The sequence below is a fragment of the Gopherus flavomarginatus genome, chromosome 4 (assembly GCF_025201925.1).
Source record: "Gopherus flavomarginatus isolate rGopFla2 chromosome 4, rGopFla2.mat.asm, whole genome shotgun sequence".
Taxonomy (NCBI): Eukaryota; Metazoa; Chordata; order Testudines; family Testudinidae; genus Gopherus; species Gopherus flavomarginatus.
In genome coordinates, this window is record NC_066620.1 from 70,591,425 (window position 1) to 70,610,341 (window position 18,917).

At 40.8% G+C, this 18,917-nt stretch overlaps 1 protein-coding gene across 6 annotated transcripts in view; it reads right to left on the reverse strand.

The window, feature by feature from the left end:
* Positions 1-18,917, reverse strand: part of CRIM1 (cysteine rich transmembrane BMP regulator 1) — a 321,806-nt gene that overhangs the window by 161,581 nt on the left and 141,308 nt on the right. For 5 of the 6 annotated variants that reach the window (XM_050950291.1, XM_050950288.1, XM_050950287.1 and 2 more), the window contains one exon: positions 9,541-9,661. The exons of the other annotated variant lie outside the window; for it this stretch is intronic. Coding sequence is in view for 4 of the 5 variants with exons in the window: in XM_050950288.1 (XP_050806245.1) it covers positions 9,541-9,661 (121 nt within the window). In the remaining variant the exon portion in view is untranslated. The remainder of the gene's footprint in view (positions 1-9,540; positions 9,662-18,917) is intronic. 6 annotated transcript variants of the gene reach the window in all.

The following is an 18,917-nucleotide window of genomic DNA, read 5'->3' on the forward strand; positions in this document are numbered from 1 at the left end:
GGTCATGCAGTCACAACGAGAGACAGGTGGGGACACCCATATCTTTTCCAAGCAATATACATACAGGTACAGGTTCAGAAAGCAGCAGACACAGAATAATTTTAAGATTGTCTAACATGGGTTTACCCTCAACAGAGGTTTGAGAAAAATGTAGATTGGTAAAAATTAACAGCAGTACCCACTCCTACTCAATATATGGAACACGTAGTCCCTCACCATTCACTCCCCAGGTATATCTTAACTGGGTTATATGGGGAAAAAGGAAGAGAAATCATGCTTGGTATCTACTGCCTTGGCATCTTGGGTAGTCATTTACATCTGTGCAAACTGAGTACAAAACAGTACCATTCTGATTAGGTAGTGCTTTACTCGCATTTTGCAGAGGTGCAAATGATTACACAGGGAGCAAAGGCGGTGGAAAAATTGGACATTCAGTGTATGAAATGTTTTGGTTAGTGGATCCCTACCATAGGCAGAGTCTTTTTCATGAAGTGTAGGGTGCTTTTTAGAGAAAAGTTTAGAGTTGGAAAACATAAAATACTGATTAGTAGTAGTCTGAGATGGTCTCTACCTAATATCCCTGCTTTAAAAAAAACTCAGAGAAAGGGGAGTTCCATTTATTTGTGATGCATGGTGTGTAAAGACATTAATATTGTTTACACAGTGACACTGACATACATTGAGCCGTACAAAAGATCATGTGTACTAGATATTTAGTAGTTTGTGCCTGGAGAAGCTTACATATTAAAGGTGTGAGCAGGCAGAACACAGTAAAATACAAGACAAATTTAAAACAAAGAGGATAGTGGTTATTACAGTTGAGAAGCTTCATAGAATTAATATTTCTTTAAAAAAGTTTTTCTGAGTTTGTAGATACAAATTTATGAATCTATGAATAAAAACCAGGCGACAGAGCATGAAATCTACCCATTCTAAAAACCCAAAGAACGTCATGCGGCCAGATTTTCAAAGGTACCGTATATACTCATTCATTAGCCCGTTTGTTTATAAGCTGACCCCCAAAATGGATACATAAAAATAGCAAAAACTGTATGACCCTTTCATAACCCAACCCTATATTTCAGGGGTTGGAAAACTTTGGCTCCCAGCCTGTCACAGTAAACCACTGGTGGGTCGGGATGTTTTGTTTCCTTGGAGCGTCTGCAGGCATGGAGCCCCTCAGCTCCTTGTGACCGCATTTGCCGTTCCTGGCCAATGGGAGCTGCAGGAAGTGGCGCCACTTCCCGCAGCTCCCATTGACTGGGAACAGCAAGCTCCAGGTAAACAAAATGACAATGTATTAGATATTCAATTCTATGATTACATAGAGTTTAAAATCATCAAATTTTGGTGTAGACCCATTTATAAGCTAACCCCCCCTCTTTGATAAGTCACTTTTTTGCCAAAAATATTCAGCTTATGAATGAGTATATATGGTATTTAGGCACAGTAACACAAACTACCCCCAATACAAATCAATGCAAACTTTAGACTATGCAGATGTTCAAAATATGGTTACAAGTACTGTTTGACTCCACTGGGCTCATTTAGCTTCTCCTCCTGGGGCTTGAATATGACTATGCGTTCTGCAAGGCTACTTGGTGTTGGCTTTTTCTTGACTGGGGAAAACAAAGTAAGGATGGTATCTCCCAAATATCACACCACTTGTGGCAGAAAAATGAGACATCACTCAAAATAAGTTGGGGAAATCTGTCACACTTCTCTCTTATATGAAAAATGAAAGAGATAATGTTGATACATAAATCATCATCACTGAGCAACTGAGATATCCTGCACTGGGATTAGTGGGCCAGTTCACACCTCTCAGTGCTAAAATTAGAGGCTTTGTGTAGGCTCCCTTCTACTTTGATTACACTTAGTTCACATTTTTAGAAGTTCTCTTTTCAGTCATAAGAACTAGAAACTTGCTTTCCTTTTATTTATTTTTTTTAATTAAAGCTGAGATTCTGTAGAACAAGACAGTACCTTCAAAGAAGTCAAGGTTCAGTGTACGGGTGTGTACTAGCTGTTTCTGAGTCCTGCTTCAGGCCAGACACTGCTTCCTCTCATGTTCTTTTAAAAAATAATGAATCAAACAAATTGTTTTCTGAGATACAGTGAAATGTACTGACTAGCTTCTTATCTATATCCCTTCCAATGTTACAGCTACTTTATCAGCAGGATGTTTGTCAGAGAGCGGACACTGCAGGAGCTATTAAGTAGATAAAGCAGTTGGATATTGACCCAGCACTATCTGTGTGATTCTACTTTCCTACAGATACTGGAGAAAAGACAGGGAAAATAGTTTTCCTTAATATTACATATATTTAGGATGAAGACAAATTTCCATTGATCTATGTTAACCCTGTGAGAGGTAGTATAAAACATGAGATGCTATTTTGTGAGATAGGATCAAAGGTGAGAGAGGAAGGATTGGAATGGTAAATGAGTTGAAAGCTCAAAAGCAGTAAGAGCTCAAAGAGTCAAGATAACAGGAGGAAGCGTGGAGATACTAGAGTTGTGAGTTGAGAAGGGACAGCAAGGCAAGAGTGAATACTAGAGCAAATGAAAATACTCAGAGCCACCAAAAGTGAAGTATGAGAGAGTACCCCAGAGTAGCAGGTCGCCAGGGCTGGCTTAGACTTGCTGGAGCTCAGGGCAAGAGCCAAAACCCACCACCCAGGCCAAAGCCCGAGGGCTTCAGTGCTGAGTAGTGGGGCTCAGATTACAGGCTCCCTACTGGGGCTGAAGCCTTTGGGCTTCACAGAGCAGTGGGGCTTGGGCTTTGACCACCCACTTGGGGTAGCAGGGATCGGACTTTGGCTCAGGATTCGGTCCACACACCCCCTTCCTGGGGTTGTGCAGTAATTTTCATTGTCAGAAGGAAACTGTGGTGCAATGAAGTTTTAGAACCCCTGCTCTAGAGCAACTAGGTGAATGTAGAAAGGAATGAAAGGACTTCAAAAAATAGTTAACGCAGACCCACTGGATTGTTTAAATAAAGTATTTATCATTTAGGTGTCAGCTCACAGTCATGTGATGACAGCAATGGGACAAGATCTCTCTGAACAGATCACCACAAATCTAGAGCTGATCAAACATTTTCAGTTGGAAAATGCTGCTCTGTTCAAACAAATTTTGAGGAAATGTGCTGAGTTTGAAAAATAACTGAAAAAAGCATGTGGCTGTTTTTGGAACAGACTGTTAAATTTCCCATTTGACAATGACTTTGTTTAGAAATTTATTTAATATTGTAACTTTTTAAACAAATTAAAAAGTCAAAATCAAAACATTTCTATTGAGCTGTACTAACTTTTTTCCCCAAAAATTTGTTTTAAGGAAATGTTTAAAATTCTTTACTTTCATTCCAATTCAGAACAAAAAACAAATTTTGAAATCATAGAATTTCCTGTAAAACAAAAATCCCATTTCCTGCTTAGCTCTACATGCAACCACTGGCATCCAACAACTAATGTTTTCAAAACATTTAATATGAAGCCAAAGGTAGTCATTCCAAAAATACCTTATTAGGGGAGAAAAGTTTTAGGTATTTTTGTCAAATATGGAGAGAACTGAGATACTATTCAAAGAGGAGCGAGTTCCACACCCTGGTCTCAGCACAGCAAAGCATGATGGATCAGCTGCTCTAATGTATAATTATAGGATTCTGCAAAAGAAGGTGATGTTCAAAAACAGACATCAGGACAAGGCTCTTGGAGGTAGATTTGAATGTAGATGGAGTCTGCACTGTTAAGGGTTTTAAAAGTCAGTGTCAATTTACAGTCTACATGGCTTTTGATAGATAGCCACTGTAAAAGCAGGCATAAGAACACTCACTATTGCTGAAGGCAGGTGTTCCCACTGGAAAATTGGAAGCCTTCCCAGTGATACAAAGCTCCATCTGTAGTCCTGAAGTGTCATGAGATACTGAACTTTACACCTATGACTGATCTAAGGCAGAGTAGTCCCCACTTGTGACAATGCAACTAATTAAGCAGATGCAGGGGACACCAATAATTTTTGGTTTTAATAGTATTATATTTTGTTAATTTATTTCCTTCCACTTTGTTTGCATTTTTGACATGTTGTTTTATCCTCAAATTCTTGTCTCAAGGGGAATGCACAGAATAGGGTGACCAGATGTCCCGATTTTATAGGGATAGTCCTGATATTTGGGGCTTTTTCTTATACAGGCTCCCTACTACCCCCACATCCCCATCCTGATTTTTCACACTTCCTGTCTGGTCAGCCTAGCACAGAAGAATCAAGGAACTTTGCCTTCCCAAACCTGTGAATTGCAAAGAGAGAAACCAGCACTCCCCACATTCCATTCTGCCTCCTGCTAGAATCATACAAACACTGGCCAAGTATCTCACACCCATACAAAAACCTTTCTGAGAGTTCGGCAAGTGTGGAGAAAATATTCCCAACTAATAGGGGAGATAAAGCTGCAAACACTAGATCATCCCCAACTTGCTCCCACAGTCCTAATTTATCATTGCCTTCACTTAACTTGCTAATGAAAGAAAATCAAGTTATGCTAATAAGAATGTGTTCCCTGTAAATTTTTTCTTTAACATACATTCTTATTCAGAGAAGAGACTGTCCTTACCTTTGTGTCTCAGAGCTCAATGTATAGCTTAAATAAAACATCTAGAGATTCACACTGGGTATTTCATTCCAGGGTGGAAAAAACTGAGGCTACTTTTTATTTCAATATTAATGCCGACTCATATCACAATTGACAACTATGCCTGTTTGTAATTTCTCACTATAAATTAATATGATATTAAGCACAAGGTTTACAAACATCCTCCTACTCTTTATTCAGACATTTGTCTATTGTTCACTACTTTTTCCAGGGACGTGTTTGAAGATTATTTTAAGTGGAATAAAGAGAGATGTTAACTACTGCTAATTTATGCTGTATGTCAGGAAGGTAAAAGGGATCCCCTTCATTTAGTTACTTTGCGGGAACACACAATCAGTTAACAAATGTCAAAAGGTACTCTTAAGTACAGCTTTGAGATGCGTGCCAGCTCCTTTCCTGAAATAGACTAACAGTGCTCCTGGGAGGCAGACAGGTTTCTGGTTCCCAAAAAAGCAAGCCATAAACCTTTTCTGACCAATTGAAAAATCACATGCGAAACTGAAGCCTCTCTCCTTCCACATAATGTGTCAGCTGTCTGTAAAGTTAGTGACTTAGAATTCATATTTCTGTTAATTTCCTAAGTTCAGTATTCCCAAATGTCCTTACAGCTGTACTGTCACTTAGCATTTATTAATTGTTTCTAACAGCAAGGGATGAATGATATGTATTGGCTTCTAGAAACCAAAAAAAATTACTAGTTTCATTAAAATACTATCAGATTTTTTGAAACTGACAAAATTGACAAAAGTTGGCTCATTGTGAAACTGATCATGGCAATCTAAGCTGAACTGCAGCTGACTTATTGCTAATATTTGTTCATGATTTCATGAAAAAAATTGCAAACCTATGGCCCTCAACCTCCTCTGCCCCCAACATATGTGCATACCTACACAGAGAAATCTCTGCATGTTGCTCTTCCTTCTTCCTGGATTTTGTAATGCAAAAATCTTTATACGGGATATTGTGAGAAGCTGAACAAAATGTTTGAAGTCCTCTCCCATGTCTCTTCAAAATCCCTTTCCCAACTTGTACTTCAAAATCAAGCTTTTTTTTTTTTTTAAACTTTCAGAAGACTTCATAATTTTATTCCAGTTTATCTTTTTCTCTCTCATTATTTTTCATTCCCCCCGAGGATCCTCATGGCTGCATCCCCCACCCCTTGGCCTCATCCCAGGGGCTGAAGGTTTCAGAGTTAAAATGAAAAGCGTACTTCAAATACTTTGGAGCTATCATTTCAGGCTGTCTGCAGGCTCAAACAGACACCAGTTACGCTCTCTGTATTGAGTGTTCCATTTAAAGCATGGTGTAATCACTTAGGGCTAGTCTACATGGTACGTTAGTCCACACCAGTGGCATGTAAATTGTAATCTGCACCAGTCTATCATGCACTAACGGGCCTGTACAGACGAGCCCTTAGAAGAACATGAACATTGTGTTTTCTAGGTACCTTTCACATGTCTTGGTAAAATTCTATATTTTAAGTAATTCTTTCCTGAATTCCACAGAAATAAGTTTTTTTCAAGCTCCTAAAATATCACAATTACATAAGTTACACACAACATTTTGCACAGGGATTAAGCCTACAGAAAATCCAAACACAAGATTTTTAAAGAAAAACACAATAAAAACAAAACAAAGATACTTGGCCTGTTCACCATTGCCCCCCAGCAAACCAAAACACATGCTTAGCTCTATCCCTGTAATTACATCCCACTGACTTCCATGCAAGTTAAGCATGTGTTTTATTAGACCAAGCACTACAACCGTATTATTCTTTGCTAGAAAGGCTGACAGAGTACTGGACTGTCTAAGAGAACTTCCACTCTTGGATGTTGCCTCCACGGTTCCACTGTCCAGGAAGGCTCCACAGCCACTGCACGTTACTTCCCTGATTACAGCCTTTGACAGCATCTCATCCTAGCTGCTTTGGGCATATTAAGCTTCTGTAGCAGCAGTCCAATGGATTGGAAAGCTTTTTGGGGCTGGGCCTCATTCTGGCAAACCTCTACAGGTTCTTCACGAATCAAGCCCTTGTTGTCTTCACAACTTTTTACAAGTAAGTGTTGAAACATGCCTCACTGACAACTTGATACATGGGATACATAAGGTTTTCAGCATGGTGTTCACAAAAAATGGTTTTACTTTAATTGTCTGGTGTTTGTTGTCTAGCAAAACTGACAAACACAGCCCACTTCAAGTAGCCAAGCAGGCACTTGGTTGATTTGCAAGGAGGTCATATCTTACCCCATCCCAGATGTAGAGCAGCTGGGACACTCCTCTATTTAGGTTATTGTACAATTCCCTACACCTATGGTGGGGATGTTGAAAGTAACTGCACAGCAGGTTACAGACAAGGTGGGTGAGGTAATATCTTTTATTGTACCAACTTCTGTTGGTTCAAGACAAACTTTTGAGCTTACAAAGCTCTTCTTCATGTCTGAGAAATGTATTCAGAGTGTCACAGTTAAATTCAAGGTGGATTAGATTGTTTATCACAAGTAGTCAGTCAACACATATTTCAAGGGACCATTCAAGGTGAAGTGGCCATTTAACACACTTCCTATCATAAGGGAGAAAAGAAGGAGGGTGGGTACAGAAAGATGGCTGGAGGGATTGTTAGTGGGGTTTCAGGTTGTTGTAATAAGTCATAAATCCAGTGTCTATTCAGTCCATGATTTTTAGTATCTAGCAACGTTACGAATTTAAGCTCCCAGGCTTGTCTTTTGAAAGTGTTATGCATGTTTTCTTTGAGGATGAGGACTGACAGAACAGATAGAGTGGTCACATTGTGAAAAGTGTTCACTCACAGGTGATACCATGTTTTTATCATTTTCCTGCATGAGTTTAGTTGAGAATGTAGCGATTGTCTCATTTTACCGACACAGTTGTTACTGGTGCATTCAGTACATCGGATGCGGTACACCAAACGCTGTGATAGGCATGCGTAGGACGCATGGATCTTGAAAAGATGTGCTGTGAGGGGTGTTGGCCATTGTAGCAGTGGAGATATGTCTGCAGGTTTTGTATCTATTGTTCTGGTAAAGTCTAGTGTTGCTTTGGTGTGTCCTGGACTGTGTATAGCAGGTAAAAAGGTTGTTGTTAATAATAATACCTGGCTTTTATACAGAATTTCTCATTACTAGATCTCAAAGGATGTCAAGTGTCATTATCCCATTTTACAGATGGGGAAGCTGAGACAGAATTGAAATGACTTGCCCAGCAGGCCAATGGCAATCAGGAACAGAACCCAGATCTGCTGACTCCCAGTCTAGTGCTATATGTACTATGCCACACAGCCTAAAGGAGCAGAGTCCTGTGAATCCACATTTTAACGTAGGCCAAAATCCGTTTGCAACTGTAACAGTGTAAATCCAACATAAGTGCACCATTCAAATTCACACTCGTATAACCAAATTTGGCCCTCAGTTTTGAGGCTAACAAAATAATCAGAGAAGAGGATAAAATAATTTATTAAGAAAAACAACATTTACAAATAATTAATTCGATATTTATTTTAAATGACTTATGAAAGTATAATTAATAAATTTTCCATAAAATACTTTAAAACAAATTTTTGGTAGACCAATTGTAACTGTACTACATGCAGTCTTCTTCATTTGTGTTTTCACAAGTTTCCTCTAAAAAAATATGTTACACCTTTTTCTCATTCACTGCACAATGAGTGAGGTTGGTGTCCCATAGACAGAAGAGTATATGGTTACATAATTAAAGAATGGATTTTAACATATGTACCCAACGGTAAGAGTTATGGTTGCTTGTGTAACTTTACCTCTGGAATTTCCTAACTTCTGAGTGGTTCGCTTAGTAATCTTAAAGTTCCCTTAATACAATTTTTTTGTAAGGAGCATTTTTAGTAGAAATTATGGTGCCAAAATTTTAGATTACTCACTATCTCCACAAAATAAAATTATTTAATTGTATTTACAATCTCAGAAGATGTTTTGGCATATGTTAATGTAGTACAGCATGAGAAAGCTTGGTTAGCTTGGCTTGATATTGAAAAGGTCCTATGCATAGGAGGAGAATTACCTGCTTTGTGTTTTGTTTTTTTAAAGAAAAAAGTTTGATACTTGCTTTTTGAGTGGAAAATTGTGAGTACGTTTGGGATCCAGTTTTTTGGTATCTGTATCAGTATTTTAATGCAATATAACTTGAGGCAGACAACATCGTATAGTACAGAATTCCAGGAAAATGCCAGGTAACTTTTTTGCATGAACTGTTTGTTCTGAAATACTTCAATACTCTAAAAATGTAGTAAATTGCACCTCATATTTGAACATTTCCAAAAGAAAAAAACCTCAGGCTGTCTTAGCTCCTGACAGCCTCCCTACTTTTGTCTGATTCCGGGGTTATATAGTTAGCAGTACCTGCATAACTCGGTACACATAATTTTCATTCATTAATAGGATTGGATTTATGCTTTTGCAGCACATACAGGGACGTCCCAAGCACACTACTTCCCCACCATCTGATCAGGGAATTTTCCACAGTTTCACAAAACGATTTGTCCTTTGCCAACCAAATTCTGACTAGACTGTCAATATGAAAATTCTGACAAGTATGAACAAATTAATACATCTAATAACACTCCATTTTATGTATTTGTGTACATTTGAGAAGAATTTTCAGTTTCAGAGAGTTGATTAGATGTTAGCAGTTTCATAAAACTGATTATTTAACTTTAATGGTTTCCCCTAACTGGCGTAAGATACATATGTACCGAGGCCACTGTACTAAACACTCACCACCTCCAGTACCTACAGTAACGTCAGTGTCTTCCTACATTTAGGATGTGAGAATTTCATGCCACATACTGTATAAAGTGAGACACTGAAGAAACATTTAACAAATCAAAACTAGACACAAACCTTGTGGGAAGAGTACAGCAGCCATCAGCCGTCAGCCTGACTTGGGTTTCATAGCTATCCAGTGGACAAACAACTTGTTGAACAGGAGGGCATTCCACTGTGCTGCAGTCCACACTAAAAACTGAAGAGGGAGGAGGAAAAAAAGAAAAAAAATTAAAACTCTGTTTTACTCTTGCCACAGAAAGTCTTGTGTGAAAGACACCCTGATAAAAAGCCAACTTATTAATTCTTTTTATCTAGGCCAGAAAAGCTGCTTCACTAATTAACGCTCTCCAGACACTACTGAAAAATAATTACACTAATTCTGACTTCTGTTGCATTTGCAGGGTCAAGAACAGACTGAACAAATATTACTCAATTAAAAATTGATAAAGCCACCCAGACAACTCTTAAATTCAAGTTTGAAAATTCATACAAAGGAGAATAATCATTACATGAACATGGGTGGTAAGACATTGAGAATACTGAAAGCTGAAAAAAGCAAATGCCTTACATTTTTGGAGTACAAAAGTACATTTAGAAACAATAGTATTTCCTAAAAACTATTAAAATAAGAACCTAATAAACCTACTTTTTTTTTTTTGGTGAAAAGTGTAGCTTATGTATTAAAAGTTAAAATGGCTGGGGTTTAACCAGTGAAAGAAAATGAAATAGAGGTACTTATATTTATGCTTGGAAATACCTGATGTGCATCATCAGTTGTATTTTTAATGGATGTTCCATCAGGCTGTGATGTTCAGGGGGTTGAACATGACAGATAGTTCAGCTGCCTATTATTACTGCTTTTCCTCCTTAGGACAAACAAAAATAAACAACTTCTTTTTACAGAGGGTCAAATGACTGAGGAAGCAAAATTTATGTTGAAAATGTGGTTAGCTCTATAATTTATAGTCAAGAAGTTGAAACCTGCTTTTTCTTAATTAATCCTAAATATACTATGTCTAAGTAAATTTTATTGTAGCCTTACAAAGCTGTCATGGAAATTACCAGTCTAGACAAAACCTATTTGTTCTTCTTTACCACTAGTATAGTAATGAAAAGCCTAATGAAATTTAGTTGCCTGTTGTTTTTTTTTAAAAACCGCTCATATGAATGATAAGGTGAGTAGAATTTTACAGTACTGACAATTACACAAAACAACAAGAAATGCTTGATAAAACTCTGTTGGTATCACCTGAAGTGGCTGCTTATAATGGTGTGTGATAATTCATTATTCATAATGCCTTCTTCAATTATAACAGAACAGACAGCGAGGTTAAATTCTAAATTTTTGAAGCTTCATTTTTGCATTCCCTATGGCATGATCTTCAAAAATGTTGAGCATTAACAGCTCCAATTGACTTCAAGGAGCTGCAAGCTCTCAGTCTCAGAAAAAAATAACACCCTGAATATTTCAGGAAGGATACCTAGAAATTGCTGCAATCAAGTTTAATAGATACTTTAAATATTTTGAGGGCAAGTGACTTGCCCCAAGCCACATCTAGCATCAACAGAACTAGGTTTAGAATTCAGAAATTCTTGTCTTCTAGTCCAGTGCCTAACCCATTAGCTTGGACAGTATCAACATGGCTATTCGTGGTAATGGAAATTCAGAATGTATTTCCAATTTATGTGGGGAACAAATGGAAGTGGAAGCTTTAAGCCACTATAAATAACCAGCACAGCAACCAGCCACATAAAAGCAGAATTTTATTGACAAATACACAATTATCCACACAGCAAGGAGTTAAGCAATCTATAGATATCTTTAAAATATGATCAATTCTGAATTTAAAGGAAAAAATTCCATTTACTAATCTACACTTAATTACAGCATTATAGAATGAACTTATAAAAAACTACAATTCACCTCAAAGTTTGCATATCACTTGGTAATACAGACAGTAAGATACCCGTCAGATTTTTTTAAATACCTTTAACATTAAGAATATTTTTTTTGAAAAAAAAAGCAGAGTCATCACTCATAAATTAAGCGTTTTAGGTATTTTAATGAATCATGTGTTTACTTCTTCTACAACAATAGTGAAGGGTTGACTTTCCAATGTATCCAATAAGAATCTAAATTTAGCTATTTTGTCCCATAAATGCTAATGTAAAATGATGATGTTTCTCTTACACTAAACAATCAGTGTCCAAAATCTTGATCTTCAAGTAGCCATATTTAACTATCCTGGCTTCAGGATTTCACAAGTTGTGCAATTTCCTGAAGTCCAGCAGCCACTGAGCTATTCCAAGAAGCTTTTCCACCTCAAAAATGGTCACAAAAGGCAATATTCCCAGATCCAATCACATTCATGGAGAAGGATAACAGGAAACTCAAAGCAATGATCTCATCCAGTTCTTCTGAGAACCCTTTTTGGCTAACTGGTTTTCATGTCTTTTAAAGGCTACAGCAAACTGGTGCATCTCGCATAAATTCCATTAGCACAGCTAAGGTGAAGAAAAAGGTCTTATACTCCAGGACTTCTATACAGTATTTGAATAAAATCAAATGCCACAGCTGATGGACATGGCAGGATTCCAAAGGAATACACTCAAATGGCCTGAATCCTTCCTGAAGAGACTCATCCAATGGTAATGATGAGAAATTGCACTTCCATCATCTCTGCACCTATGGAGCTTCTCAATTACCAACCCTCTTTGGTACTACTCAATATTCTCACGCAACAACTAGGAGGTAAGACATAATAGGAACAAGTGCCAATAGTATGCAGATAACACGCAGTTCTATCTGTCCTTCAAAATATACATTACCACAACTGTCAGCCAGTAAATTTAGTGTTTTGCCAAGATCAGCTCATGGATTGAACAACAGTCGCTTGAAGCTAAAGGTAAGTTAAATGGACGTTATACTTGTTGGTAGAAGAAAACATTAAGAAATTTGGAGATTAGTGAAATCTCCTGTAGGCTGAAGATACTCAAACACAACTGGTCAAGTCAGTCCACAGTTTAAGAGTGCTCCTGGATTCCTTGCTGACATTAAACCCTCAGACAGAAGCATCCACAGGAGTTTCTCAAGATGTTCTGTCCCTATGGGTTCTCCATGTTGGGCGCACACGCACATATGCACCTTTAACCAGTCATTTTTCTTCAGCAGTGCCTGTGGACCTGTGGTTGAGCCCTACACACCCTCAAGTTTTCGACCGAGGTTATATAGGGAGTGGCAGACCCACCATCATTCCAGCTCCTTCTCAACAACAAAGTAAAAGGGCAAGAACTCAGAAGCAGAAGGGAAAGAGGCTGGATAGTGGAGAATGCACAGGGACAAAACATCTCAAAGAACTCCAGTTACTACACACGAAGAGGAGTTACTTCTCCTTCAGGTGACTGTCTCTGTGGGTGTTCCACATTAGAGGACTCCTGAGCAGTACCCAAATTATGGAGGATGGTGCTAAAGAGAGAAGTTCAGAACAGTTAGGAGAGTCTCACCAACAGCAGCATCCGATTTGAAGGCATGAATGACAGCATAATGCCATGAAAAAGGTGGGCATTAACAATCAAGGTGGCGGCCTTGCAAATGTCTAAAAGAGCTTGTCATAGTTTAATTCCCAAATCTGGACCTTAGTGTCCAGGATATGGGTACTAGCATAAAGTCCTCTAAACTTAATTACCAGCTTAGATTCTGTAGTGCTGCCACCAATCAGGAATTTCTAGGGCCTGATACCCTCTGGTCCCTCCAAAACCTTCCCTGGGGACCCCAAGACCCAGATTCCTTGAGTCTCACAACAAAGGGGAATAAGCCATTTCCCTTCCCCCTCCTTTCTTCCTCTCTGGTTATACTAGGAGACCACCGTGATTCAAATCCTTGAATCACCACTTCCCCTCCCTTCTTCCCCGGAGACAGATACACAGATAAACGCCGAGAGCAGGTTTTTCTTCCCTCCTCCCTTTCCTTTCTTCCACCAATTCCCTGGTGAGTACAGACTCCCTTCCCTGGAGTCTTACAAAAGATAACCAAAAAAAAAAAGAAAATCAATTAGATTCTAAAAAAAAGAGGAAACTTTAATAAAGAAGGAAAAACATAAAAACTGTCTCTGTAATCAAGATGGTAAATATACAGGGTTTTTCTAGCTTATAGACAATAGAAAGAAGCTTTCTCCAGCAGAAACACAATTTAAGCTACTTCCAGCAACTACACATATGCAAATAAGAAAAACAAATTAAAAGACTATAACCGCCTTTTTTCTTATTCACAATTCTGAATAGATAAGAGACTGTAGCAGGGAGATCAGCAAAACCTGGCTGCACCTCTAGTCCCGTCCAGGACCCAGAGAGAACAAAGCCAAACCCAAAACCCACAAACAAAGACTTCCCTCCACACGAGATTTGAAAATATCTTGTCTCCTGACTGGTCCTCTGGTCAGGTGTTGCAGGTTACTGTCTGTTAACCCTTTACAGGTGAAAGAGACATTAACCCTTAGCTATCTGTTCATGACGGAGGTGTATTTTTGAACAGTGCTACATAAGTGGGTTGAACTCTGATGGAATTAACCACCACTCTAGGCACAAGGTGCACCTCAGTGCTTCTTAACGTGCTAAAATGCATCCTGAAACCCATTTAGGTAATCTTTGTATGGAAAGAGAATGTCTCCATTGCAAAGAAACTGAAAGGACTTAGTCTAGGAGAGGATCTGAAGGGTTTGGTCCCATCGAGATAGAAGGCAAGGCTCATGTCTAGAGTATTAAGACTGACCTCTTCCCTTGAAGAAGCTTGAGGTTTGGAGTGAAAAAATGCCCCCAAAAATGGAAGTTGAACATCCTGGTTGAGGTGAAAGTCCGAAGAGACTTTAGGTAGGATGGAGAGATACTTTGTCTCAGTAGAACATAGTGTATGATGGATCAGATATAAGCACTCAACTCAATTATTGTTCTGTCTGAAGTCATGGCTACAAAAAAAAAAAAACAGTTTTGTAGGATAAGCAAAGAAGGAAATAGCTCCCCAAGGGTTCAAAGTGTGGTTTTCTCAAGGCACTGAACTAAATTAAGGTGCCACGGTGTAGTGGGCTCTCTTATGTGAGGGAAGAGGTTGGTTATCCCCTTTAAGCATCTTTTAGTGGTAGTGTTTGTAAAAACTGATGATCTTTGGGCTGACTGGTGAAAGGCTGTAGTGCCAGCCAGGTGGACTTTAACAGAGCTGAATGATAAGTGTAGGCTTTTCAAAATTTAACAGATAATCAAGTTCAATGGAGAAGTGGGCCTCAAAGGGAGACAATGATGGCTGTGTGGATCAAAGCTGGAAAGGCTTCCACTTCTGAAGTTATGTTTTCCTTGTTGTGGGCTTCTTACTGTTTAGCAGCACAGACTGCACCTTGAGAGAGCAACCTTGCTTCAAGTCCAAGAGCTATCAAGGAGCCATGCATAGAGGTTAAGAGTGAGAAATTGGCTGCCTGACCCCTGCGTCATAAGGTCAGGCCTCAAAGAGGGGATAAGAGGTGGCCTCAGACATATCAGGTCTGGGAACCATACCTCTCTCAGCCACGTTGGAGCTATAAGGACAACTACTGCTTTCTCATCTTTCAGTTTGTTCAGGACTCTGAAAAGCAATGGCGTTGGAGAGCAGACATACAAACCAAGGCTAAAGAATAAGGTGCGCATCTCCCAGGCAGTTCTGAGTCCCTTCCTTGATCAGAAGTGATGGCATTTTGTGCTTCAAGCTGTTGCAAATAGATCTATTGCTGGGGGGCTCTGCACAAGACAGATCTTGCAAAAGATAGGATTGCTCAACTTGTACTCATGATCCTGGCAAAAATAACTGCTCCAAGTGTTTGCTATCTTGTACAAGCTCCGCCTGCACACCCAGAGATGTGGCAACCCTTCTCATAAAGTCTTGAAACACTTTACACTCTTCTAGAGGAGATTTTAATTTCAGGCCTCATCAGAAGATGATGAAATATGGTTCCCCCATTGTTGGAGATTACAGACGAAGGGGAGACAAAGATGATGAGGGATGGTAGAAGAGTTTTTCCTGAAGATCCCTGCTATGGATGAAGGCAACCTCCTTCTAGATTGGGACTTCAGGTCTTGAAAATCTCAGAGCAGTCCAAGATGACCCGTAAAGGCCGGGGGGGAGGGGGAGGGAGTAGCTACCCTTTGAACTGCCGAAAGTGGTGGGCCCCATTCTGAGGATTCCTTGTCTGGCATTCTTACATGACTTTTAGATTTAGTATCCCTGGAATGAGGTCCGTGAGATGATCTAAAAGACCTTGGAAGGGAAATTGGTCTCTCATGGTCTGAATCCAAAGAGGAGATATAATTCTCCAAGGTAAACAGAGCAGCAGTCCCAGCTGATGTTTAGAGTTTCAGTGTTGGAGATAACTGGTACTGTTCTAATGTCACTAACATAAAAGAAGCATTCGAGTGAGGTAGGAGCAGTGGGCAAGGCAGCTAAAGTGCCAACAGATAGGTTGGTGTTGAAGGAGCTGTCAATGTCCAAAACGAAGAAGCTAGGGAAAGCCATGCTGGAATCATCAACAGTGCAGAGACTAACACCATCAGTGCTAGATAGTGTAACAAAGAAAAGCGCGGTACTGGCAGACACACTAGGTCCCTCACTGCACGGAAGGCCTGTAGAGTTAACAGTACTGGAACCTACAGTGCTGGGAAGGAAGGACCCGGTAATTATGAAGACAACACTCTTGATGGTCCTGGAGGAACAGAAGTCCACAAAGCCACCTCTGATGAGGCTGGTGAGCACTGGTGCCTGTGACCAGACCTCACTTGATATCAGAGGGCTTACTTTGTGAGGCAAAGAATGGGACTTTGACCATTTGTAAGACTTGGAGGAGGAAGATGGCTTGGAGTGTTTTCAGATGGCTGTTGGGGACAATGAGGAGAGGTGTTTCTCTCTCAGATTGGGCTTCGAAGCTGGGGCGGATGCTCTCCATGGACAAAAAGTCTGCCTTCTCATGGCTGGGATCCAGTTCTGAAGAGGGACACACTGCCTCCTCCAAAAGGTGGACTTTGAGGTGAAAATCCCTCGTTTATTTGTGCTGATAGGAGAAGAGGTACAAATCGAACCTATCCCTCATCTAGACAATTCAAGTAGCTTTGTGTCTATCCACGACAGCGACCATGGTCCCTGCATGTGGCACACTGCTTAAACCCTGGGGAGTTTTTCCACGGTAAATCCATCAGATCTTGATCTATACTAAAAATAAGCTAGAATTAAAAAACATATACAGTAAGATGAACTCTTTGCAGACACTGGAAACCAAAGCTAAACAGCTATGGGAAGCTCCAACTCTTGCCATGGGTGGTGAGAAGTAATGGAGAGGGAAGCCCCTTTTATGCCCTTGGGTTGACACACACAGAAAGCATGGATATTGCCTAATGGTATTACTGGCAAAAGTCTCCGACTCAAGTGCATTGGGAGCATATGCACCTACAATGGAACGTATATCTGCACAATCACTTGAAGGAGAACTTCTGAGGCGCATATACAGGGTAGTGTACATTATAAGGAAGAGGCGTTCGGAGATAAGTGATAAAAATAATTATAGGCATAGAAAGACTACTGTATAAAGAGATGCAGAATACAGTGAAACTGTTTAGAGAGGAGATAAAGAATAGGAGAAGGGATAGTCTCTAGGAGAACAGTCCTTGAGCTGGACTCCAAAGATATGGATTCAATTCCTGATTCTACCGCAGAGGGCAACCATGGGTAAAGCACTTTTGGTCTCTCTTAGCTCCCCGTCTATGAAAGAGAGTAATACTACTTCCTTTCTTTGACCCTTTTATCACTTTGTCTATTTAACTTTTAAGTGCTTTAGGTCAGGGATTCTCTCTTATTATGTGCCTGTAGGAGTATCCAACACAATGGGGAGCTATTCTTGCCATTCTACCCCAGTACAAACAATGACAATTCATAACTTTTAAGCTCAGAAGGGACCATTATGATTGTCTAGATCAGGGGTTGGCAACCTATGGCATGCAAGCCAATTTTTAATGGCATGCTGTGGCCGCTGCCAGCCCTGCTCAGCCTGCTGCCGAACCGGCAGCAGCATGCCATTAAAAATCTTGCCCAGCCCAGCCCAGCCTGCTCTTCTCCGCCCCCACCTACTGCTCTCTCTGGCGGGGACAGAAGCAAGCTTGGTCCTGCCAGCTTCTGCTGCATCATGCCCCACCTCCTCTTCCTCCCTGCCACCGATGGCTCTTGCGAGGGAGGGGAGAAGAGGAGCCGCAGCGCCCTTGCTGCTCAGATGGGGAAGGAGGCAAAGAGGTAGGAGCTGGGCCTTGGGGAAGTGGGTGGAATCAAGGTGTATCCCTCCAGCCCCTGCCTTGAGCAGCTCAGGGCAGGGGGCTGGGAGCACTCCCCCGTCCCCCGATCCCAGCCCACCCCCCAGCCCTCTGCTCTTACCCCTGCAACCCGCTCACACCACAGCCCCTTGCACTCCCCCACAACCCCAGCCCTTACTCTGGCCCCCCCGACACCTCATGCCTTGACTCCTGCACCCCTCTCACACACACCCAGCCCTCTGCCCTGACTCCTGCACCCCCTCACACACCCTGCCCTGACTCCTGCACTCCTCACACATACTCAGACCCCCCACACCCCATGCCCTGACTCTTGCACCTCCCACATCCCAACCCCCCACCCTGAGCACCTAAGGGGAGCTCCTGCACCCCTCACACCAAATGGGAGCTGCCCAGGTAAGTGCTCCACACCCAAACCTCCTGCTCCAACCCTGAGCCCCCTCCCTCATTCTAGCTCCTGGCCAGACCCTGCACCCCAACCCCCAGCCTGCTCCTTCACCCCTAGCCCTATGCTCAGTGCAGAAAGGAAGAAAATGGGCCAGAACTAGGGAGAAGGTAGGTACCCACTATGTGGGCAGGGCCGGGATCCCAGACTGGCAGTGGGCTGAGCAGTGCCGGCAGCCGGAACCCTGGCTGGCAGGAGCCAGCAGACAGAACCCCCAGGGGCCGCTCAGCCCACTGCCAGCCTGGGGTCCCAGCTGCAGGCCCTGCTCAGCCCACTGTTGGCCTAGGTGAACAGAACCCCAGGCCGGCAGTGTAAGATCAGCATTTTAAATTTAAATTTTAAATGAAGCTTCTTAAACATTTTGAAAACCTTGTTTACTTTACATACAGCAGTAGTTTAGTTATATAATATATAGACTTAGAGAGAGACCTTCTAAAAAACATTAAAATGTATTACCAGCATGTGAAACCTTAAATTAAAGTGAATAAATGAAGACTCAGCACACACTTCTGAAAGGTTGCTGACCCCTGGTCTAGATTGACCTCCTAATAAAGACAGAAATTCAAATTAATGAATAGTATATAGAACACAAAATCAGGCACCCCAAATTACCCTCGTCACAAGGGGACATTCAATAAAACGGAAAGGCAAAAATTTGAAATTAATAAAAGAAAACATT